Source organism: Pipistrellus hanaki, assembly GCF_964339955.1.
Source record: "Pipistrellus hanaki genome assembly, chromosome: 2".
Classification (NCBI taxonomy): domain Eukaryota; kingdom Metazoa; phylum Chordata; class Mammalia; order Chiroptera; family Vespertilionidae; genus Pipistrellus; species Pipistrellus hanaki.
The window spans coordinates 167,358,390-167,384,900 of NC_140504.1; the positions used below are offsets into that span (position 1 = coordinate 167,358,390).

The window sequence follows — 26,511 nt, forward strand, 5'->3', positions numbered from 1 at the left end:
ACAATGCTGAGCAGTAATTATGACTTGCTGACAAAGAGATATGAACAATTACTGAGCCCATTGAAATCCTACACTAATAAAGTCATCAGATCCTGCCCTTGTCATGATCCTTCTGAAAGCTTCTGAAGTTACACGAACACACAGCATTGTTTGCAGGGACAATTGCTGCTGGCAGAACGCAAACCTTGAGTTAAACCATGCTGCAAATTGATCTTGACATTCTGTTAAGACTGCCACTAAAAATCAAAAGCAGAGGAGAAAAGGAGAAAATGAGTGGGTAGGGTGTAATCATGGAACAGGAGGGGTTCCTCCTCACCTTCTCTCCTCCCTCTTCACAAAACAAACCAGGGAGAAAATGACACACTCTCCTGGTGTTTTGGAATCTTTATTTTAAAGCATTAATTAAGCCCCTGACCTGGGATGTTTAGGATGGCAATACATTTCCTTTAAAAGTACTGGAAGGAAAACGTAGCACAAAGGGAAGGAGTTTGGGGAAAATCATATAGAAGCCTGGCACTGAAGGCTCTGTGGAAGTCTTAGTTCCCTGACCGCAACATGTTTATCTGCTTTCTCAGCTACTTCTGTAGAATCCATATCTGCTCCTAGGGTAGCAGCTGTAAACTAACACTCCTGGGTCTCCCATGCAGACCCCACACCTGGCTGTTGTTTAGATCAAATGGGAGTGTAGGGTTAGAGTAACATGGCCAGCTAGGCTTCAACTGGACATGAACCGCTGACTAGTTTAGAATTAAGGGTAAGCCACTGTGAATATGGCTAATTACTGAGATGGTAAGTGCAGGTGAAGATAGCTGCTAATAATGAGAACTTTAAATCAATTAACTCTTGCCAGAGATTAAGTAATGCAGAAAACTATCATTGAATATTAAGGCTAACAAGTACCTGTCAGCACAACAGCAGAAGTTTACAGTTACCTGAAATACTGCACCCAAAGGCATTAAGTTAAAAGCTAATATTGACAGGCAATAGAAATCTGTCTGTGAACACTGGTACTGTCTATGCAAAACTTAATACAACGCTATATACATGTTACAAGTAAACTGTGTAACTCAGCATTGTCAGCAATTCCTCAGGAATAGTTTGCAGCTATTCTGAACATTGCTTAGAAATGGTATGCAATGACTGATTTAACACTATTAGCATGTACACTGATGTGCAAAACATTTTCACCTCAGGAACTTATTCACATATAAGCAGCTCATTCTTCAGTACTCATAGCTGATTGCTTACCCAGTTGGCACTATCCAATTCAAAGCTTTTTAGAATTAGATAATCTACACAAGTACCTATACTGGATGGACTAATGGAGACATGTGCCTTGTGGGCCCTCCTTGTCAGAACAAGAGATACCCATTAACTCATTTATTACTGGAGGCTTACTGTACCACAATGTCATGTGACTTTTTCTGACGAAGCAATTTGGTGAGTCTGGGGAAGAAGCTCTGGAACCACTGGAGTAACTCATCCAGGGTGGACATCTAGCCTCTTTCTAGATGGCCCATGGGTACTGAGAACTCATGAGCAATATTCTTGGATGCTGTAGGCCTAGCAGAAGACATGGTACCCAGTGTGCACATTTTAGTTCATTCTGCAAGAAGAATAAGTTTTTGCTTTATTAGTCCCATTAAGGACTCTGAGGGAAGATCACACATTGAGAGGGATACAGCAGCATTTCTAAAGCTTTTTCCACTACCCAAGCTGGCATCTCCAATGTTTCAATAAGCCTATTAGACTGTGTGTGTGTGTGTGTGTGTGTGTGTGTGTGTGTTTAAATCACTATCACACTTACTTTTAAAAAGGTGCTGTGTCACACATTGAGATTAGACATATCTCCCTTGGGGAGCTGACAACCTGGCAGGGAGCTGGTGAACCACCATCCAATGTAATGAGTACCATTGATACAATTAGTATAGGGATATTTGGGAACATATAGAATGTGCATTTTAACCCAAAATGAGTCAAGAGAAGGGATAGAGAGAGACGAAGCTTCCTAGAGGTGATATCAGTCCTGAATTTTAAGAAATTACTATTTTATAGCTCAGGAACTTATTCACTATAAATATAGTGTGCTACAAGTACTTTTATTGTATTAGTTAAGTCCATGATGGTGTCTACATGCTAGAATCCAAAAAGGGTATCTGATCTCTGCTCCATTATTTGCCTGTAAGCATATGCCACAACTAGATCAATCATTAAGAAAACAACTTCTTGAGATCTGTCCATCCCAGTTGGGTGAACCTAATCCTCAATCTGGTTCAGACCATAATAGGAATAATATTAGCTGGCCATATCCTTCTACTTTTTCCTCTCTTTCACAGTCATGTTTGTAAACCATTGACTCTTCATTTCAGACACCTAATGGTGAAGTTTAAAATACCAATATCCTCTTGTAACAATAACCAATATCTGCAACTTAATTAACTAGGAATGTTGCTAATATAAAAATTTCTGAACAGAAAAAATAAAATTCTAATGTCATCTTTTTGTGTGTATTCTCTTTCAAGTCCTGGCCCCCTTAGATAGAATAACTCATTAGGACGTTTGTTTATACTCTCAAAGCACCTTGTACATACTTCATTCTATCTAATAAAAGGTAGTATGCAAATTAACCATCACTCTGTCACAAATATGGCATTGCCCACAGCCACAATGCCACATGACTTTTTCTGACGAAGCAACTTGGTGAGTCTAGGGAAGAAACTCTGGAACCACTGGATTAATTCATCCAGGGTTAATATGGAATCGCCCATAGCCACAAGATGGTGGCGCCCAATCCCCTCAAACCCGCAAGTCCCCCAGTCCTTGGGGGCGGCCACTGAGAGTGAGCAGTGTGAGCAGCCTGGCGAAATGCTTGCTTTGTTGAAGCAAACGTCCTGCCTCAGCCATGGAGAGCCTCTGGACAGCGGGCATGGAGTAGCCAGGCACCACAGAGTGTAGAGAATGTTGGGGAGTGGGCCTAAGCCATCAGGACTCCTGGATTGGAGAGGGCTCCCCTGGGGGCTCCCAGAGCGGAGAGGGTGCAGGTCGGGCTGAGGGACCCACCCCCCGTGCATAAATTCTGTGTACAGGGCCTCTAGTATTACATATTAGCTCTATGTCTGTCTTGCCTGCTAGACTATGAGTGTTTGAACATTAGCACTATATCTTTTCAACTTTTCATCTTCACTGTATAGCAGCACCCCTGGTTCATATTACACTAAATGGTTATTCAATGAATAAACATAAAGGAAATATATCTTTCTTGAAATATATTTTAGCTGCTTCCAGAAGGGATTTGTAGGCTCTCCTTATTTACTATCTGTTTTTAGCTCTTTCATGTCTTTCATTTATAGGCATAGCTCACTGTTTCTATTAGTGCTATTGTTTAAATGGATATTTAGAAAATTATATCTTCTAGCACCTCTCAAGACTGACAAAGGCTTTCTGCCTACTATTTAAGAAACAGAGGCCCTGAAATCTAACTAGACATGACAGCCAACCAGGTTGTTCCGAGTTTTCTAAGAAAGAAACCTCCACGTCAATATACAATACTGAAATTATAAGCAATATTCTCAGGTGGAATTGGATATAATACATTAATTTGTCAAATGGTTATTGAGTTTCTTTCCCCTAAAATTTTGTACAGTTCCTTGTTTAATGAAACAAATAAAATGAATAAGCCTTCTATACCAGCGGTCGCCAGCCAACCGGTGATCCACAGACCTCTGGTGGTCCATGAGGTCCGAAAGGTCGATGACCGCTGTTCTATACAATAATTCAATGAGCATGTACACTGTAATACTCATTACAGCTAAAGTTTGATGTCTTATTTTTTTAAATATATTTTATTGATTTTTGTACAGAGAGGAAGGGAGAGGGATAGAGAGCTAGAAACATCAATGAGAGAGAGTCATCGATCAGCTGCCTCTTGCACACCCCCTAGTGGGGATATGCCTGCAACCAAGGTACATGCCCTTGACCGGAATTGGACCTGGGACCTTTCAGTCCCCAAGCCGACGCTCTATCCATTGAGCCAAACCGGTCCCGGCTAAAGTTTGATGTCTTAGTTCATATGTGGAATATTCTAAGATTAATCTAGGAATTATTCTAATCTACTTTATACAGATATAGGTTTGTTAACTTAAGTATTCAACTTATAAATAAAGTTATTAGAATTATTTTTGGAGGTGAAAAATCCAAAATCATCAACATCACAGGGATGTATAACAGTGAAATTCTGTAGAAATCTGTTTATTTTTTACTCTAGTTTATTAGTGAAATGAGGAAATAGCAACTGACATTCTAGTAACCCTATCAAAGCATTCACTTGGTTCGATATCCTTCACTTATATTCTGCAGACATGAGAGATTCATAGTAAATTGAGGAGGACCAATGCTTCTATAGGCTTAATCAGAGTATTTTGTAAGCAAAAGTAAATTTGCTGGGCAAATCTCTACCCATCTTGGGCATCAATTTCCCCTAGCTATTAAATTAGGGATAGTTCCAGAAAACCACTAAGGAAGCATCCAGGTTAAATAGCTTATGCGTTCAGGATTCTCTAAATTTATATGACTAGCCTCAACTAAAATAGCCACGTATGGGACCAGACAAGCCATCCACCAGACATTCATTTCTAAACTTTTACATTTTGTCATAAAACAAACAAGCACCCCATAGGTAAAAGGATACCTACAGCAACAAACTTATTTCTGATGCCTGGAAATCTCTTCTATATTTCCACATGTAAATCTGTCCTATTTTAACTCCCTAGTAATAGACAAATGATGGCATAACAACTTTCCATATGAGGCCCACTAATCAATAAATTAATGCAGCAGTCTTCTACTGAATTGAAAGTTTGAAGTCTTGTTACGCAATGGTAATAGCATCAAATGGATGGTGCAATTAATTTTCATGACAAACACCTTTGGGTAAATGTGGTGATAAAATCCAAGAGAGACCACAGAGATGAGACTCAATTAGACAATTTTATTTAGATGAATCTATGACAGGTGGTAAGAGACTTGTGGCTAAAGTAGACCCTTTCTGGGGATATTAATATCAGCCTAAATAACTAATTCTCATACAGTTTCATATGTCAAAAGGAAATCCACTTTTATTCTCTATTAGGAATATGTCAGTCCAATGAATTTTCATCTTATTTGTGAAATGTATATTTTCCTATTTGCCTTAACAGTAATAATGATGAACTGCATATGAAAAGTAGCTACATAACTATATTACTTTGTAGAGAGAAATGTAATAATTTACCTTAAAATAGTTTTCAATTTATAATACAGATAGAATTTGATTTTAAATAAGGATGCCAAGTATTTTAAATTCCAGAAATCGTTACATTCTTTATTAAATTGAATTCTTAGATATTTCTATTTTCAGTCTTTAATATCACTATTTTGTTTACAGAAAATTAATAAGATGCCACATTTTAAAAAATGTAGATTGAAATATCCTATCATACTTCATAGCCCATCCTTCAATTCATTGAGAAATAGCTCTAAAGCCTTAAACAAGGCCTTTATTTTGTGTTTTAAAAAAGTGTCATAAGGAGTTAATAGGACACAGCTGTACTGGCTCTTTCTAATAAGCAGCTTCTGTCGCTTTGGTCACCACAGGTGTCTCTGTAACCTGCAAACTCTTATTACTAGTGTATCAAAGTTGTGCTACTTAACAGACTTCTTTAGTAAAACATAACAAAGCAATTACATGGCTGTTGATTGCCAGTCATAAAAAAAAAACCCTCAAACACTGTTTTTCAAAAGAAACTACACTGCAATTTTTTGTCATTGTAAAATAAAAGGAACTAAGGAATTAAATGGAGGATAGAACAAAATAACAGCAGGTAGCCCGCTGAACTTAGCAACTACAGATGGTTTAGAAATAGTGTTTCCTTCTCCATCAAGTTGTGGATAAAAGGAAAGGAGGAGATTCCTTACTGCCAGTGAATAGGAAAAGATTTAGCCAAGTCTCCAGTCTATGTATTTTGCCTCATGAAAGACCTTCGATGCTGCATTTTTATCTGTTTTTGGCACTGCTTTTCATCACCTTTAACTGAGTGTGCATAATAGCCTGATTTAATTTAAACAAATACAGGTGCTAAGGGTTCTTTATTTATGTATAACACGGGACATTTCCAAGGCAGAACATTTCCAAGTCATCCTATGAAATTTCATAACCATTTGCTTAAAGAAATGAAGTATTAGATGAAGGAATTGCTTCTACATTCTTTTGCTTCACATTTAAAGGAAGATCATTTTTCTTTTTAGAATTAGCTTATATAAAACAAAGTCTGAATGATGAGCAAAAATTCAGTATGCCGCAAAACAATATAAAGACAAATCAGATTATTTAATTTCTAATTGTTCTATAATCACTTAAAATAGGTAGCTACAATAGACTTGCCTTAAAATGAATTAATTTAATCTCCTTGTTCATAAACCAATAGCCTGTGATTATGATTGTGTTAACACACCCAAAGTAACATCACGGGATGTTGTGGCCACATGTGTAATTAAACACCATGAAATATATTTCAGATGGGAAATGCATGAAGAATTATTCATCACTTACAGTTATGATTAACAAACTAAGTAAATTTACCCTGGAAACTAGAAAAAGGATTTTTTTCCTATTGAGATTATGGATGTGTGCAAAAGAATATGTGCAATAAAGCGATTACATCAATTAGCATATGCTAGAGTTAAGCTATTACCAATTCCACCGGACTGATCCAGAATGTCTTCTTCACTGGAATTATTAAAAAATAAACTTGCTACTAGGATTATGTTAGACTTGCCTTCCCTTTCTAAACATTATTTAAAAACAAATTCTTCTCTAAATGTTCAACGACATATTACAACATTAGAACATACAATAAAAAGAAATGTACTATATCTCTTATTGCAAAAAAGATGAGAACAATGTGTTTTAGTTTTCTAGTTATTCTTGAGTTTAAGAAATCTTTAAAAGTTAAGAAATTCATAATTGAGATTAATTGCATATTTTAGCTAGAATAAGTGGCTTATAATTAAATATAATGACAGAATTTAATGCTGAGGATGAAAATGTTTATGATGATAAAAACCAAATACAATGATGGCTTTACAAAAAAAGAATAGAAGCCCAACTATAAGCTGTGAACAATATTACCTTGCTCTGTTGGCGTCCTTTGTCAGATCCCAAGCCCAAGTTATATAATTTTGACTCAGATAAGAGACAACAGATTCAGCACATAGCATCTGTGAGCAGAACACGTTGGTTAATACACTTTCATCATGGTGGAGGTAGATAGCAAGAAGCTTTCTCTGAAAAGAAAAGAAAAAACTGATGAGTTAAAATATCTAATAATGTAAGATTTCTTAAATTTTAGAAGGGCATCAGATTCAATCAATATAAGCAGCAAAGACTTTACAGACTGCTGTCATAGACTCCTGTTAACATGTGCAAGCCTATCTCAAGCAGAAATTGCAAAAGAATTGCATTTTCTTTAAATAAAATGGATTTACCATTCTTCATATTTAATAATTTATGTGTAAAGAAAAATTTTACTTTGAACTCTTCAACTATACAAAGAAACAAAACAACAGAGGGATGAGGGCATGAATGGGGGTGATGGAAGGGGTAATGGGGGAATAAGGACACATATGTAACGCCTTAATCAATAAAGAAATTTTTAAAAGAGTGAATGTCAAATTTTTTAAAATATATTTTTAATGTTTTTAATCTAAACACTGAGTAGTCTCTTCTACCTAAAAGGAAAATGACTAAAATGCAGTTTGCTTTAATTCTACAGGTAATTTTAAAGTGCTTAATGTGTCCCCATATTAAAGTTCTAATTCAAGAGCAGGTAACTTCTAATTGCCACTTGAAAGGATAGAAAAATGTTCACTTCACATGAATTCTTTCTGGTTTATATTTCCGAAAATGCCCAATAATGTAGTTTCTCATATGGAAAATTATTCTTTCCCTTCTATCTGTTAAAACTTGCTTTCAAGAAATGATATTTGGTCTCTTAAAAGTGTCCCATCATAGTTGGACATTCAGTAAGGTCATTGAAACTAAAAATTAAAATTGAGCAACATAATTTTCAACATAACAGCTTTAACAATAACAAGGACAATAAAAGAGCCTAAATTGCCGTTAACTGACTTCTTGTAGAAAAGCTGACTTTAAAAAACAGTCAATTATTAGGAAATGGAAAGGTAAAATTTTATGGTAAAGACAATCTGAAATTCTAGCAAAGGAAAATTTCAAGGAAGTTCAGGGTCTTTCCCTGCATATTAAATAAAGATGTGATGATGATAAAGAAAAACTTGTGTGAGATACTAAATCAAAGAACATTTATAGAAAAATACAAGGCTCATGTTGAAAGTTAATGAAGTCTGATCAACTTATCATCTGATGGAATTATCCCAATAAATAAACCAAATTATCATAAAAAACAAATCATTAAAGTATCTTTTTCAAAGTTAAACTTTATAATAGATGAAGGTAGATTAAAATTCCAAAAAGCATCTACTATGAAGAGGAGGCAGTTATATATTATTACCTATTTTATCCCAGAATAAACCTGCAAAATAGTGTTAACTTCATTAGTATATGAGGACATTTAAAAGCTGACTTGTCCTAAATTCCATAACCAGTTAAGTAAGCAGTATAAAACCCGGATTGACTGACTCCAAACCTACTGTTTTTTTCTTTGATAATAGCAGGGGAATTGCCAACATTTTAGGTAAGGCTTAAAGTGCTTATACAATATAAGATGCCAGACTGGTCCCGGCTCAGACAGCCGTGGTTCTGGAGCCTCAGACAGCATGTGAGGAGACTGAGGGCAGGATTCCTAAGTAGCTCAGCTACTCCAACAATAGATGCTTCCATGTTTCATGTCATTCATTCATTCATTCAACAAGCATTTGTTGAAATACTTTGTGTTAGGCCCAGCAGGAAGCAGTGGTGATAAAACGGTGAATAAAAAAAGATTCGGGGTTCATCTATGTTGAGTTTGCAGAAAACAGTAGAGGCTTCTAGGAAGATTGTAATCATATACATTGTTGAAGAGACACTTATCTGATAAATTCCTACTCATCTTTTAAGGCTCAAAGCAAATTCCTCTGTGAAACCTCCCAATCCCCTTAGCAGAGTTCTGAGCTTCTTCTTCAGGACCTCTATCTCCTCCCTTTAGTATTCTGATTGTTTACCAGTATCCCCTCTAGACAAAGTCTCTCCAGTGTAAGGACTGGGTCTCTTTCAGTCTTCTTTGCATCCCTAAGCTGGCATACATCTCAGCATGTTTGTTGAAAGAAATTTGAATGCTGATTTCAAACAGCCCCTCCAGGCAGAAAAAAGACACCAAATGGCAGCAGCAATGCCTAATTGCTTTTAGTAAATGAATCTAGAAATCTGCTGCTTTGGGGAAAGGAACTGAACCTGGCAGCACTAGCAAACTCGGGGTTCCTCCTAAAGCTCTCTAGCTGAATAGACAGAGGGATGTCAACCTCTAATTCTACTCAGTCGTATCTCAGCAACTATATTTAATGAGCTAGTGGGAACAAGAGCCGTGCACTTTTAAATCAGCATATTTCTAATCAAACAATGGCAATACTTAAAATCATTAAAATGCCTATTTCTCAAGAACACTGCAATGGAACATTTAAACTTTGGGAAAGAGATTAGCGATTTACATTGCTATCTCATTGATTTAATTTAAATGCTCTTCCAAAACCAAACACACATGTGCCGAAGAGGCTACCAAGAAACCCAACATGCAGAGTTCCCTATAAGTGCAACCAACAGTGTTGACTGAAACTAAACTTGGAAATCCAGGGCACTAATGCACAATATCAAGCAATAAAACAGCATCTCTTTGGCAATATTTAATTTACAAAAGAAGAAAGAGGCAGGCGAAGATCAGGCACTGTCTGTTTTGGAGGATCAACCATTCTGCATTTCAAAGCACTGGTCCCTGCAATATCCAGGTTACTGTGCTAGAATCTCCACTATTATATCGCAGTTGTGAGAGGGAGGGCAAAGATGTGTTTACACAGTGATTAGGCCCTTAGAATAAGCCTCTAGCTCCTAGAGAGACAGCTCACCACTTATTCATTTGGGCCAATTCACAAAGCCTAGGAAGATTAAACATCCATGCTGAGAAGACAAGCGAATGCAGACGGTGAAAAAGAAATAAAAATTCTTTAAAAACTCTGAGATGACTTCATTATTTTTCCACAAGGAAACTTTAGGAAAGTGTTTAGTTAGAGAAAAACCCACATTGACCTCTCTCTAAACCCTTAATCTTTCCTTTGTGGTGGCATTGCTTTGTGGTAAGCTACTGGCTCGCCTCGCCCCTCTTTTCACTGGCAGCTGAGAGAAAAAAGGCTCTGGAGAAACAGTTTTCGTCCAGGGACACAAACCCTGGACACTGTTAAACATGAGATGCCAGTAAAACACACTTAAAAAAAAAACACCTCACTTTAAGCTCTCAACTGTGAGAAAAAGGAGACAATAAAAAGAGTATCCGAAGAGGATCTTCAGGCTAGGGGTACTCCCAGGGTAGCTTTCAGAAAGGGAGATAGAATAATCTTAAAATAATCTCTTTTCTCTAATGTAAAAACTTTCAAAAAAACTTTTCTGTTATGATAGTAATAAGAAAAATATAAAGACTCTTACTAATATGCAAATGCTAGCAAATTTGGGCTACATAAATCTCATTAAATTATAGGCAGAACAACTAGTAAATAAACCCTCGAGTCAGATTTCTGATTTTTTTTCTTTTTCTTGAGCTCAACCAAACCACAGGCCAAAACAGTGAAAACTGAGCATATCAGAAAATTGCTTTTGTGAAGAAAGGGCATCTGGTACATAAGAAAAAGCATAAGAAAATGTTTTGTTTTCCATTACTATAACATTTTTTCTTTGACCCATTAATAATTTAGTTCACTAACATTTGTGGAGTACCTACGTGTTAGGTATTGAAAATATAAAGATGAATAAAACAAAGTTCTCTTGCCCTCAAACAGTTGGAGAAAAACCCACATTGGGGAAGCAAAGATTTCATCACAGTACCATATGATAAGTGATAAGACTGGGAAATTTTTTAAAAAAACAACAACCTATATTTTATTTGTACTTTCTAATTTGGCTGAGAGGGCGTAAGTCTGGTAGATGACAAAAGCAAGCTGCCCAGCTACATTCTCCTCAGACTCCCTCTATGACTGAGGTTTAGGTAAGACAGTGTAAAGGAAAGTCTCCTAGTTTTAAAGTAACAAAATGTTCTGTGCTAAACCCAGTTTTGCCACTTACCAGCTGTGTGAATTTGGGGTGTGGTAAGAATTATGGATAAAGTAGGTATAATGCCTATTTAAAATGTTTGACCCCATAGTAGGTACTGAATAAAATATAGCTGTTAGGGTGAAGAGTCTAGAACTATCAATGCAAAATAAAGGATTTGAATGCAATTCCAAGAGAAATGAAAGCCATACAATGTATTAAAGATAATGCAGCTCCTTCATTTCTCCTACTGGCAACAGTGTGTGGGATGCTTAACTGTGCTCTGCCATTAGGGCCTCACCAATCTTCACATTCAAATTGAGGAACTAAGGTTTAAGTTTCTGCTTAGAAAATGCCAAGCTGAGGACAACCAATGTGACTTGTCCTTGAGCTACAGTAGCTATTGTATTTAGGCACTTAGCATCACAGAACCAAAGGATAGTAGAGCTGGAATAAACAAGCTGGCTATATCCCAAAATAAGCCAGGCACAGAGCAGACACTCAAAATATTTGCTGCTGAACTGAAAAGAATGTTGTCTAGTTTCTTTTGAGTATCAGAACATTCATAACCTGAACGTTCAATGATTTAAAAGTTGAAATAAATAATTTCTAGAAATAATAGGTCAGTTTTTTTTAAAATGAAAATAAAATTATTGAGACCTGACTTGCTGCTTCTCTTCCATTTCCCTTCTTTTCTATCATTATTATTACCAAAAGATTCCAAGTCATCATCACTATTATTTGCTTGTTTTAAGTTTGGGGATGATCTGTAGATACAAACAACTGATACACTGATACAACAATAAACACCCATTTATCCTTTCCCTAGATTAATTATTAGCATTTTGCTATATTTGCTCTATCATTCTTTTCATGCTTCTTCCTGAAACATTTAAAGTTGCATATATCATGAACATCATGACTCTGCAACCCTAAATATTTTAAGTTCTGTTTCTTAAGAAACAAAGACATTCCTTTATATAACCAAGTACCTCAACTTGTCTTCTGTAGCTGTTTTATTGTTTTAAATCTAGGCTCTAATTAGGGGCATTCTAGTACACTGTTCCAGTACACTGTATATGGATGTTTGTAGGTCTAATCCAGCATGGTGACTCAAGTAAATAAAGACAGGGCAACAGAAACCATACTGTTTGGTTTGAAATTCCTGCTTTGCCAGCTCCCAGCTCTGTGACCTTGGGAAAGATACTTCACTATTCTGTGCCCTGGGAGCCATATAGCTCTGGAGGTGAGAAGTCCAATACATTATTTAAATAAGAGTGGTGATATGAATATTGTAACAAAGGAAGTTCCAAGGTCTATGCATGAACTCAGACTGCTTGCTTCTTCATGAAAGTTATAGTTGAGCTAAATTTTTAAAGCAGGTTATAGTTACTAACTTCTCTGTGACTTGAGCTGAATTTGAAATTTAGGTTGCTGGGAGTGGAAAAAAAGTGAAAAAGAGAAAAACCAAAGAGAAAAATTTGGAAAAAATTCCAGTGAAGTCAATGGCCTGATGTGTTCATAGAATTCAAAGTAGTAATTTTTGAAGAAAAAAGACCCAGAGTGTGGACTGATTTTGGGGGAAAATCATGACACTGCGTTTTTTGGTTCCCAAAGCTGAGCTTGGGGACCAACGGGCAGCAATGAACTGGAGCTACTGAAGGTACAGAGACGCCTAGCTGGTGTCTTTTTCCTCCTACTTGCTAAAGGAGATGCTATGGTAGCACTCTGAAATTGAGTGATGTATTTGAGTCTCACATAGGAAGAACTCTCACATGGAAGTCATAAGTTAAGAAAAAACAATCAAAAAGCCAAAAGTAAAATCAAATTCTCTTCACAAAATAAGCTGACAAATGTTCACTGGGTATAAAGCTTTATCAGTTTTCATTGTTTAGACTGTAATACTCAGATCATGACATATCTTTGAGGAAGGAGAACATGTGACTGAAGTTCTTATGACTACGGAAATTAGAAGCTCAAGTGATTGGCTCCTATGGCAAACTGTGGAGAGGCCGCCAGGCTCTGTGGGGAGGGTGGGAGACAGAGTATGGAGATAAGAAAACATGCAGGCAGTTTCAGGCCAGACCAAATATCTCATCTCATTGGTTTTCCAGGTGAACAGGTAGGAGCAGTAACAACAACCAGAAAAGTAGTCACATAAAAGAGCAGGCAAGATTTTTCTGATCCTCTTCTCTTCTGAGAAGAATAACTACCCCTAGTTAACCACAGGCCTGCTAAATAGAAGAATGTGTATGAATATGTACCCATAATGTGTGCCAGTAAATATGATAACTCAGCTGGAGAATTAGGGGCAAATTCTAAATAAGGTGCTAACAATGTACTGTTTAGTGTTCACATCTAATTATAGAACAGCAGATTTGATACAGTTGCATTTATATAAAGTAACTTTTTTACTTATATACATGCTTGCGGACTTTTAAAAAATATCACATTTCAAAGTAAAAAAATTTTAATAGTGGCTATTTTCAGATTGGGATTATGTGGTAACTCATTTTCTACTTTAAACGTACCCATATACTATTTTACAACACACATTTTATTTGCATAATGAAATATACTTCTGTGTATATTTCCCAAAGTACAAATAAGTTTGTTTGCCTTGTTTTTCTGGATGATATAATGCTGGAAACTCATCAACTATAGTGATGGCTTTAGATTACCGTAGGACTTATTTTTCTTAAAAAACACTGATCAGTATGATATTTAAATTTAACAAAAAGGAAGTAGAAATAACTACTTTAAAATAGTCTGATTTAAAAAAAAAAGGAAATAAAACTTGATAACAGGCACAGTTAAAGCATAATACTAATTTTACTGCTGCAAATGCTCACGGGGATTCTCAAAATTCCTTTCTGGAACTATTCTTAGAACTAGTTCATGAATTATATAAGAAAATCTGTTTTGTCACTGTGCAAAATTTTCTCAAATTTGTCTAAAACTGCTTAATAGCACCATAGCCACAGTGGTGAGTGCATTTATGGGTAGCATCCCTTATGGTATGATAAGGATATCATTCCATATCTTGCTCATTGTTTATTTGGGGCCACAGAGTTACTAAGGGGGAAATACAAAATTGAGCACTGGTTTCCTTAATTTATGTGTCATATTTGGAACCGGCACTGGTATGAAGTCAAGATCTAAGGAGATGTAAGAGCATTATTGATATATCAAAGTGCAGTCTCCCAAGGGGATGCTGGAAAAGGAACAATCCTTCACATAAGAGATAAATCCTAGCACTGGGGTTTTTATTGCTGTTGATTTTCTCTAGGGTACTTTTTGTTGTGAAGGGAATTTGGAGGTAGCAAAAATGAGAGGTGGAAAGGCTTTAAGGAGGAAAAGAACCTTCTTTTGAGAAACTCATGATGTGGCCAATGGTGACTCTTCTACAACGTTAATTAAGGAAGCTGACCATTGTTCACTTATTTGAAGCTAAAATATAAGCCTCATTCAACAAATACCTTTAAAATGCTAGGTAATGCTGGGAATCACAATGTCCCCCAGGCGTGGCCCTTGCTCATCTTCCCAGACTGGCACCTTGCAATCCAACTACCTGTCTTGATTTTTGGTTTGTATTTTCCTTATTTTAAACTTCTTGCCTTTGTTTTAGACCTCTTTTCTTTTATTTATTTTTAATAATTCTGGTCTTTGCCTAAGTATTAGTCATCAGAAGCAGCTCAAGAAATCTCCCTGAATTTTTAGGGTAGATGAAGTGCCTCTCCTCTTTGCCTCTATAAAATGTTATACTATATAGACCTGTTTATATCGTCTTATCTTCCCCACTAGACTTTGAGCATCTCAAGGGCACGTAATCTCTATAACACGTTTGGTATGCGATAAATATTTATAGCCGTCAACTGAAAGAACATCCTGATAGTTAAGAGAAAGGGGGAGGTCATAAAACTTATCAACCCATTGTCAAATGTCAAATTTTGTCACAATAAACTTAAACACAAAAACTTAGAACACCTGTTTTACTAAGTTGGAGCTCTGCTTTGATTTATCTTCCATGTAAATTCCTCACGAAAAAGGCAGAAAGCACTATGAGCACTCTCACCAACAAGTGCTCTCAAATAAAATCAGTTTGAAGCAGTTTTCATTAAGACGGACTGAATGTGGCATTGTGAGAAACACTTTATCAAATATAGTGTTTTACTTAGTGATTAGCTATATACGAGCTGATGAAGCTCCCCAAATCCTCTGTAATCCCACCACTCCAATAAACATTTAATGAGTATATAAGTTCAAAAAGCCTAGCAGAGGATTTAAACCTTCAATCTTGTTTTTATTTACTCTTCGAACTCAATTTCTCACTTCAAGTGAAGAATGCTGGTGCTTGAAGTTCATCTGTTGCCCTGGTAAAATTAATGTGCCTCCCTCAGCTTAAATTAAACATGTGATATTTAAGATGAAAGAAATTTAGTAAGAATGCCACAGTATCCGTCACACTTGCCTTAAAATAGTTTTTAATTCTCAAATGTGAACTCTGAAAAGGAGATACAAAGTATGATAACTGAATTCTGCAGTATAGCAGTTGCCAGTGAAAACAAGTTTGGTAGAATAGTAAAAACCATTACTTCCCACACCGGAGACCTTTTTGGGTCATACAACTTACTATTTATGTGTCTTTGGGCCAGTTGTTGAGCTTTTCTGAGCTTCCTCAGCACTACAATATTAATGTTGATATTAGCTACAATAACAAAAGTGTAATATGCTAATTAGAACGGACGTCCTTCTGGATGAAGGGGCAGCGACAGGGGTGAGACAGAGACACCCCCCCCCCCCCACTGCCATGGTAGGCAGGGGTCAAGGCAGAAGCAGAGGAGGCAGAGACCCCTGGCCACTGTGGTGGCAGTGCGACAGCGGAGTCCCTTGCATGAATTATGTGCACCAGGCCTCTAATATGTGTATAATTTGGTTGATGAGCATAATAAATGTATGTGCTTAGATTTAATTTTTAAAAATTTACCTGTCATGTGGATAAAACACTTCATTTTAGAGTAACATAGTAAGCAATGCATAAACTGTTGAGCTTTAAAGAAAATTAAGAAGAGAAAAAAACCCTGGACAAGGGGAGAAAGATAAGGGCAGCTTAGGAATCCAAAGAGGTCAGTTGACTTTAGTAGAAATCTAATATGACACAAAACATTTGATTACATGAACCAATGATTTTCACCGTTTGGAAACAGCAAGGTACTAATAAAAAACAATCCACTGGTTCATTAAAATTACCCCAAAATTAATAAGACTTTATGTTTCTCTGGGGATCATCAGTTTAAATAAACCCAAATACCAATTTACTGTATAAGTTGCTTATTAAAAGTTATTTTGTCTGTTATGTACTATATATTTAAATAAGTATCTTCATTGAAAGTTATAATGTTGAAGGTACTCATAGTATATCTTACAGTAGCTTTTTAAAATGGAATTTAAAAGAAGTCTATCCCCATTTTTGGAGCTATAGTTTAAGTTACAAAAAGCCCCGGCATCTTTTAGTTACTTCAACTGTTTAGCAATCTTGCTGGAAAGCAGAGACAGATATATTACAAACACATTCCTATCAAAGAGTGAATTGCAAAGTAAATTATTTCAAAGCTATAATTAGATATTCTTTCAAACATGTTTATGTCCAACAATAAATGTTTAAATATAATGACATGGTCATACAATGAGTCTACAACTATTAAAAATCCTGTTTTAGAAAAAGTATTCAGCATTACTTACAAAGCATTCTTGCAAAAAAAAAAAAAAAGTTTCAACCTGAATCGAACAATCTTTTTAGACCTAATATCCATTTTTTCAGGAAATACACAGATAGAAGAACAAGTAAAATAATATCACAAAGAAAAAAACACACAAATCCAGAATTTGGAACAATATAAGTTATCTAGTATAATTCCTTCACAAAGCACATGTCATGAAAAAACAAACAAACAAACAAAAAAGGAGACAGTGCTTGCTTAAAAGAGATTTAAGATATCGAACAACCAAATATAATTCATGATTCTTGAGTGAATTGTGTCCTCAACCCGCAAAAAAAAAAAAAAAAAAAAAAAGTTAAAAAAATAGACATTAGAGAACTGCTGTTAATTTTGTTACATGGTACTGTGGTGATGTAGGGTTAGGGTTATGGTTATTTTTGGAAAATGCATGCAGAAGATTTTCGGGATAAAATCTGATGTCTGTAATATATTTTAAAATGGTTTAGTAAAAAATAATGAATATATAATGGTATATGAAATGTTTTTGAACAGTTTTAAGTTTTAATAATTTCAATCATTTAATGTCTATAAACTAAAAAAATCATTTTTAAAAATTTATTTTTCTTCTACATTTGTTTTTGTGAATATTCAATAATAAATTTTAAATTTATTTTCTGTTCTAGTAAATATTTGCAATTTTCAGAGAAGAAATAAAACAAAAATTTATCAAAAAAACTATTCATCAAAATCCTTAAATAAGTATAAAAATGTAAATGATTAAATTTCAAATTATGCTCTTTTATCAGTGAGTAGCAGTTCAACTTCTGAAGCTTTAAACCTCAAAATTCCATTAAAACTTTTAAATGTTCTGTATATACAACAGAAGAAGCAAACATGGCAAAATTATAGTAATTATTAAAAGTATAGAGAATTTATCAGAAAGGATATATGCACCCCTATGTTCATAGCAGCACAATCTACAATAGCTAGAATTTGGAAACAGCCTAGGTGCCCGTCAGCACATGATTGGATCAAAAAACTATGGTACATCTACACAATGGAATACTATGCTGCCATAAAAAAGAAGGAATTCTCATCATTTGCAGCAACCTGGATAGAATTAGAGAACATCATGCTGAGTGAAATAAGCCAGTCAATGAAAGAGAAATACCACATGACCTCACTCATTTATGGATATTAAAGAACATTATAAACTGATGAACCAAAAGACAGATATAGAGACAGTAAAGCAACAAGCAGACTGTCAAATTACAGTGGGGAGGTTAGGGAGATAAGAGATCAACTGAAGGACTTGTATACTTCAACCAATGGACACAAAACTCTGAGGAGGGAGGGTATGTATGGGGGGGGCAATTTTAAAATATGTACACAGATAATAATTTAATAAAAAAAAGTGAAAAAAATAAATAAAAGTATAGAGAATTTGGGGTGTTTATTGTACTATTCTGTTTTACTTTTTCTATATTAAATCATTTAATAAAAAGTTAAAATATAATTAAGAAAAAAAATCATATAATATTAAGACTAAAAAAACTTTTAACATGACTCTATTTTATATTAGTCACAAATATACTCATTGAAATATATAATAAAAATTATTGAAAAAAAAAAACATATGTCATAAAGTTAACCATAAATCTGTGTTAGAATATTTTCTTTTTGCTTTTCAGTATTTCCAACAAACCTGTATTTATGGAAAATACAAACATGTATTATAAAGAAGTAATTCATCAAAAATAATATTCATTTAATATAGATTTAAGTGTTAGAAATAAATGCTTAAAACAGCCTGTATGATGAGATATTCTACTATTTTTAGGGTAAAAAAACACTGGATGTCTAATCTATCTCATTAAACTCAATGATAGCTCTAAGTTTGATCACTAATTATTGTCTTGCAATTCCATTTTTAAAATTTGTTTAAATAAATTTTTCTTTAAGTCAGAGTTTAACATACACTAGAAACTAGAATTTCAGAGGCATCCTTGAACTCTATTCTAAAAATTCTGTGCCCTCTTTAATTCCAATAACTTTCCCTCTAATCTAGGGGTGTCGAACTCAATCAGAGAAGGGGCCAAAATCTAAAATCCAGCCTAAATCGCGGGCCGAATGGTTTACTGAACAGTCATAAACTGACAATGTCATAAACTGACAGCGGAGTACAGTGATGACAGCGCGGTGTGGGCCACATTGCAAGGCCTGGCCGGCCGGATTTGGCCCGCGGGCCTTGTGTTTGACATGTGTGCTCTAATCGATCTACACACTATTCCTTCCTCTCTGTCTTTTTTCTTCATTCATTAAACATACAAGAGGCCCCGTGCACAAAATTCACTGTGTGTGTGTGTGTGTGTGTGTCCCTCAGCCCTCAGCCCAGCCAGCACCCTCTCCAATCTAGGACCCCTCTCACAATCCACTTGCCTGCCTGCCTGCCTGATTGCCCCTAACTGCCTCTGCCTGCCAGCCTGATCACCTTCTAACTACTCCCTTGTCAGCCTGAATGACGCCTAATGGCTCTCCTGCCGGCCCTATTGCCCCCTGCCTGCCCAGTCACACCTAACTGCCCTCCCTTGCCAGACTGGTCACCCCTAACTGCCATCCCCTGTTGGCCTGGTCCCTTCCAACTGCCCTTCCCTGCTGGCCCAATTGCCCCAAATTGCCCTCCCCTGCAAGCCTCGTCACTCCCAACTGCACACCCCTGCAGGCCTGGTCACTCCCAACTACTCTCCCCTGATGCCTGGTTGCCCCTAACTGTACTCCCCTGCAGGCCTTGTCCCTTGCAACTGCCCTCCCTTGCCAGCCTGATTGCCCCCAACTTCCATTCTCTGCTGGCCTGGTTGCCCTTAACTTCTCTCCTGTGCTGGCATGATTGCCCACAACTGTCCTCCCCTGCCAGCCGGGATCCCCTCAACTGCCCTCCCCTGCTGGCCATCTTGTGGCGGCCATCTTATGTCCACATGGGGGTGGCCATCTTGTGTGTTGGAGTGATGGTCAATTTGCATATTACCTCTTTATTATATAGAATAGAGTATTTCCTATGTATAAGAATGTAAAGGTTACACAGTCACAGCTAAAAAGAAAAAAAAAACTCAAGAAGATATATATATATATATATATATATATATATATATATATATATGTGTGTGTGTGTGTGTGTGTGTGTGTGTGTGTGTGTGTGTGTGTATGGACAGAGAGAAAGAATAATTATAAGCAATGTGTTAAGTGTAACAATAAGAGCAGAGGGTATCATTGCAAAGTATTAAAGGAGTGGCTGCGATTAATGTTAGAGTGAGTAGTGGAAAAGTCAGGAAAGGTTAAGTTTCAAAGGAGTGTAGAGTCAACCAGGTAAACAGCAGGAGGAAGCCATTCCTGACAGTAGGGAAACATACACACAAAAAAGAGTAAGATTAGGAAAACCAAGATGGTGGCCTAGGTAAGCACCTACACTACCGCCTCACACAACAATTTCAAAACAACAACTAAAAGACAGAATGGACATCATCCAAAACCACAGGAAAGCTGGCTGAGTGGGAAATCTACAACTAGAAAGGAGAGAGGCTCATGGATCAGGGGAGCCACAAAGCGCTGAGAGAGGAAGGATGGCCAAGTGCCTGGCTGGCGGGAAGGGAAAGGACTGCACTAAACCCCAACCTCGGCCGAAATCCCGTGGACCCAGGCTCGTCGAGGTGGAGTCTGGACTGTAGAGAAAGGCACCCCGAGACTCAGAGACTGGGAGACTCGGGGGAGCCGGGAGCTGCAGCAGGCAGGGTCTAGAGTCGAGTACCAGTGAGTGCGTGCAGAGAAGTCTGACCGCGGATTGCCGCAGCTGCTCCATAGCAGAAGGAGTCGGAAGCTACTGACTGCACTGAACCCCAATTCAGACTGCACTGAGCACTGAAACCCAGTTCAGGGCAAGCCCCTAGAGCAGGGGTCTTCAAACTACGGCCCGCGGGCCACATGCGGCCCGCAGAGGAGTCTGATCCAGCCCGCCAGGTTTTTTGGGCAGTGAGCGCAGCCGAGGTGTTACAGTAGGAATTAGTAGTTCATATATTCCGGCCCTCCAGCTCTCTGAGGGACCGTGATCTGGCCCCCACTTTAAAAAGTTTGAGGACCCCTGCCCTAGAGCACCCATGCTCTTACAAGGGGAATCTGTACTGTCAGGTGGAAACTCAGGGGATCCGTGGAAGGCAGAGTTCTGAGGCACACACACAAGGGCAGAGCTGACAGGAAGCCAAGACTGCCGGCTCAGCCCTGAGACTGCCCCATCCAAGCTGAGCACAGAGGCTATTGCAATTTTGAAAGTCTGATACTATAAGACTGTCTCCAATACAGAAGGTATCCTGGAGTAGACACAGTTGATACTCACATCCAATTGGCCTGGAGGTCAATTATTCCCAGTGATACCAACAACAATCAAGACTTAACTACAACAAGGCTGTACACACAGTTAACAAAGGGGAGCACAAAGAGTGTCTACCTCAGGTAACTGGGGAGGCTGACCCACTGGCCCATATAAGACACAAAACACACAAAGCCACCCTACCAACTCAGGGAAGCAGTGAAAATGGGGAGACAAGGAAACAGATCTCAAACGAAAGAAATGGAGGAGAACAAAAGACTGGATATAGAGTTCAAAACCACGATGATAAGGTTTTTCAAGAATTTCCTAGAAAAGGCTGATAAATATAACGAGACCCTCCAGGATATGAAAAAGGACCAACTAGAAATTAAACACACACTGACTGAAATAAAAAATATTATACAGAGACCCAACAGCAGATTAGAGGAGCGCAAGAATCAAGTCAAAGATTTGGAATACAAAGAGGCAAAAGACACTCCTCCAGAGATGCAAGAAGAGAAGAGAATCCAGAAAGTTGAAGACAGTGTAAGGAGCCTCTGGGACAACTTCAAGCGTACCAACATCAGAATTAAGGGGGGTGCCAGAAGAAGAGAGAGAGCAAGATACTGAAAACCTATTTGAAGAAATAATGACTGAAAACTTCCCCCACCTGGGGAAAGAACTAGACTTACAAGCCCAGGAAGCAAACAGAACCCCAAACAAAAGGAATCCAAAGAGGACCACACCAAGACACATCATAATTAAAATGCCAAGGGCAAAAGACAAAGAGAGAATCTTGAAAGCAGCAAGAGAAAAAGAGTTAGTTACCTACAAGGGAGCACCCAAACAACTATCAGCTGATTTCTCAACAGAAACTATGCAGGCCAGATGGGAGTGGCAAGAAATATTCAAAGTGATGAATAGCAAGAACCTACAACCAAGATTACTCTACCCAGCAAAGTTACCATTCAGAATTGAAGGGCAGATGAACAGCTTAACAGATAAGAAAAAGCTAAAGGAGTTCATCACCACCAAACCAGGATCATATGAAATGCTGAAAAGTATTCTTTAAGAAGAGGAAGAAGAAAGAGATAAAAATTATGATCAACAAATACATACCTACCAACAAGTGAATCTAAAAATCAAGTGAAATAAAAATCTGGGGAACAGAATAAACTGGTGAATATAATAGAATCAGGGACAAAGAAAGGGAGTTGATTGATAATTATCAGGGGATAAGGGGTGTGGGGGATGCAGGAAGAGACTAGACTAAAATCGTACACCTATGGATGAGGACAATGGGGGGTGGAGTAAGGACAGAGGGTGGGGTGGGAACCGGGTGGAAGGGAGCTATGGGGGGAAAAGGAGAAACAATTGTAATAATCTGAGCAATAATGATTTATTAAATTTTAAAAAAAGAGTAAGATTTGGCTGAGACCGGTTTGGCTCAATGGATAGAGCGTCGGCTTGGAGACTGAAGGGTCTCGGGTTCGATTCCGGTCAAGGGCATGTACCTTGGTTGCGGGCATGTCCCCAGTGGGGGGTGTGCAAGAGGCAGCTGGTCGATGACTCTCTCTCATCGATGTTTTTAGCTCTCTGTCTCTCTCCCTTCCTCTCTGTACAAAATCAATAAAATATATTAAAAAAAAAAAAAAAAGAGTAAGATTATGGGAAAATACAAATGGTATACTACTGCTTGATCTACTACTATGTTTCCCTGAAAATAAGACATCCTCCGAAAATAAGACCTACTTACAGGTTTCCTTCTGAGTGAAATATAAGGCATCCCCCCCAAAATAAGACCCCCACCCCCACACACACACACAGGCTAAACATGAGAGATTTGGTCCACTGATTCTGAAAGAAATGGAGTCACAAGAAATTCACCAGGAAATTCAGGAATTGGATTGTTATGATGATGTTCCAGAATATGATGACATGATTGTCATTGAATAAATGAGTAAATTCTTGATACTGTAGGATTCACAGTTTGTCTGGTTTGTGTTGACAACTACCGTACTACCGTACCGTATACAGGTAATAAATTTCCTTTATTTTAATTTAACAATAAATGTGTACTGTATTCTTCTTCATGGAAACATAAGACATCCCATGAAAATAAGATCTAGCGCATCTTTGGGAGCAAAAATTAATATAAGACACTGTCTTATTTTCGGGGAAACAGGTGTAAGGCAGGGAATGGGAAAAGCTGAAGCTGTACAAATAAGCAGAAACCAGATTACTGATTTATGCCAGTTCTTGACTGCTGTGTCAACAGAGTGATGACATAGAACCTTCTTGCTCCAAATGTACCCTCTGACTCTCCTTATAAATGTCAATCTACTTGATTTCAAGATCACAAAGCCCATTTCTGAGTTTAAGGAAGAATCTTTTTGTTGTCTAAAGTGACTTTTGGGGAAAATATATTGCAGCTATTAGATATATACCACCAGATGGGAATAATCATCTTGGGAAAAGACTGAAGGACAAATCCCTTAGCAAGAACCTGTCAATCACGTAACTGAAAAGAATACAAACAAATAGCCTGGTACCTTCTAAGCATGTATACTCTTTTTTATTTCCTTACAAAAAAACCACCCTGTATCAAGGCCTTCTGCAAGAGCAAGCAGTACCCTATCACACTACTGCCCCTCTAAAATGGGCATTTTGGTGATGATTATGTTGGTAGATGAACCAGAATCAAAATCAAGTCTTCAACCTGAAAAAAACAGAAAACATTAAGCATTGCCCCTAGCCTGGGGTAAACCTATGGGATGTACCTTTTAACCAGAAAAAGTTAGATTGCACTTACATCTCGGGCTTTCACATAGAAGGCCTCTTGAAAAGCAGCTTCTAATGAGCCAATAAAAAATACAGGATGGCAGTCTCCATATCTATAGGAAAAAGTATCCGTATTAATTAAAATACATTTCAAATTAACTTCAAAGTTACACAAGTCTAAACAATGACTTATGTAAATTCAAGGCTAATGTTAAAACATTTCCTTAAAGGCTTGGGAATGAGCTTCATTAGTTCTTAGAGTTCTCCTTGCCCTATACTGATATACTAGAACAGTACAATTTTAAGCACATCTAGCAAATGTATTTAATTAAGTGCCACAAAACCATGACATTTATAAATAGCAGTTCCTGGTTACCCACGGTTATAAAATTTTGCTAGCTACTGTCGCCTTAACTTTGCATTTTAGTTCATTTATTCTGGAAGTCTAAGAAAGAGGGGGAAAATGGTATCCTGCAAAGTTTTCAAACTATACTATTACATTGGAAAATAGAACTAAAGAGAAATGTCATTTACATGAAAATTTATGGTTAAATATTTAAATCCTCTTTACTTAAACACCTTTGGAGAATCTCAAATGCACAGAAAACATGCTATATTAGACTCTTAAAAGAAAAGATGCTAAATGATTCCAAACAAAAATTAAAAATTCACTTCCATTTAAAATTATCTTTTTAGTCCTAGCCAGTTTGGCTCAATGGATACCGGGTTCAATTTCGGTCAAGGGCACATGCCCAAATTGTGGGCTCAATCCCCAGCGGGGGGTGTGCAGAAGGCAGCTAATCAATAATTTTCTCTCATCATTGATGTTTCTATCTCCCTCTCCCTTCCTCTCTGAAATAAATAAAAATATATTTTAAAAATAAGTAAGAAATAAAATTATCTTTTTATGTAATGTTATTTTGAAGCATATTTTGTTTGCCCTAGATACACTAAAAAGTAGTATTTTATAACCTAGTCCTTTGCGACGATAGTCAAAATATTAAATTAGTGATCCATTACTTGTGCTTCAATAAAGAAAGATACAAAGCCCGGCCGGTGTGGCTCAGTGGTTGAGCAATGACCCATGAACCAGAAAATAACAGTTAGTTTTCCAGTCAGGGCACATGCCTGGATTGCAGGATCGATTCCCAGTAGGGACAGTGCAGGATGCAGCTGATCAATGATTCTCTCTGATCATTGATGTTCCTATTTCTCTCTCCCTTTCCTTTCCTCTTTGAAATCAATGAAGGAGAAGAAGGAGAAGAAGGAGAAGAAGGAGAAGAAGGAGAAGAAGGAGAAGAAGGAGAAGGAGAAGGAGAAGGAGAAGGAGAAGGAGAAGGAGAAGGAGAAGGAGAAGGAGAAGGAGAAGGAGAAGGAGAAGGAGAAGGAGAAGGAGAAGGAGAAGGAGAAGGAGAAGGAGAAGGAGAAGGAGAAGGAGAAGGAGAAGGAGAAGGAGAAGGAGAAGGAGAAGGAGAAGGAGAAGGAGAAGGAGAAGGAGAAGGAGAAGGAGAAGGAGAAGGAGAAGGAGAAGGAGAAGGAGAAGGAGAAGGAGAAGGAGAAGGAGAAGGAGAAGGAGAAGGAGAAGGAGAAGGAGAAGGAGAAGGAGAAGGAGAAGGAGAAGGAGAAGGAGAAGGAGAAGGAGAAGGAGAAGGAGAAGGAGAAGGAGAAGGAGAAGGAGAAGGAGAAGGAGAAGGAGAAGGAGAAGGAGAAGGAGAAGGAGAAGGAGAAGGAGAAGGAGAAGGAGAAGGAGAAGGAGAAGGAGAAGGAGAAGGAGAAGGAGAAGGAGAAGGAGAAGGAGAAGGAGAAGGAGAAGGAGAAGGAGAAGGAGAAGGAGAAGGAGAAGGAGAAGGAGAAGGAGAAGGAGAAGGAGAAGGAGAAGGAGAAGGAGAAGGAGAAGGAGAAGGAGAAGGAGAAGGAGAAGGAGAAGGAGAAGGAGAAGGAGAAGGAGAAGGAGAAGGAGAAGGAGAAGGAGAAGGAGAAGGAGAAGGAGAAGGAGAAGGAGAAGGAGAAGGAGAAGGAGAAGGAGAAGGAGAAGGAGAAGGAGAAGGAGAAGGAGAAGGAGAAGGAGAAGGAGAAGGAGAAGGAGAAGGAGAAGGAGAAGGAGAAGGAGAAGGAGAAGGAGAAGGAGAAGGAGAAGGAGAAGGAGAAGGAGAAGGAGAAGGAGAAGGAGAAGGAGAAGGAGAAGGAGAAGGAGAAGGAGAAGGAGAAGGAGAAGGAGAAGGAGAAGGAGAAGGAGAAGGAGAAGGAGAAGGAGAAGGAGAAGGAGAAGGAGAAGGAGAAGGAGAAGGAGAAGGAGAAGGAGAAGGAGAAGGAGAAGGAGAAGGAGAAGGAGAAGGAGAAGGAGAAGGAGAAGGAGAAGGAGAAGGAGAAGG

At 37.7% G+C, this 26,511-nt stretch overlaps 1 protein-coding gene across 1 annotated transcript in view; it reads right to left on the reverse strand.

Annotated features, from left to right (window-relative positions):
• Window positions 1–26,511, reverse strand: part of FAF1 (Fas associated factor 1) — a 292,045-nt gene that overhangs the window by 72,958 nt on the left and 192,576 nt on the right. Inside the window, exons 12-13 of the mRNA XM_084872908.1 lie at window positions 24,171–24,252; window positions 7,166–7,320 (exon numbers count right to left, since the gene is read on the reverse strand). Coding sequence (XP_084729034.1) covers window positions 7,166–7,320; window positions 24,171–24,252 — 237 coding nt within the window. The remainder of the gene's footprint in view (window positions 1–7,165; window positions 7,321–24,170; window positions 24,253–26,511) is intronic.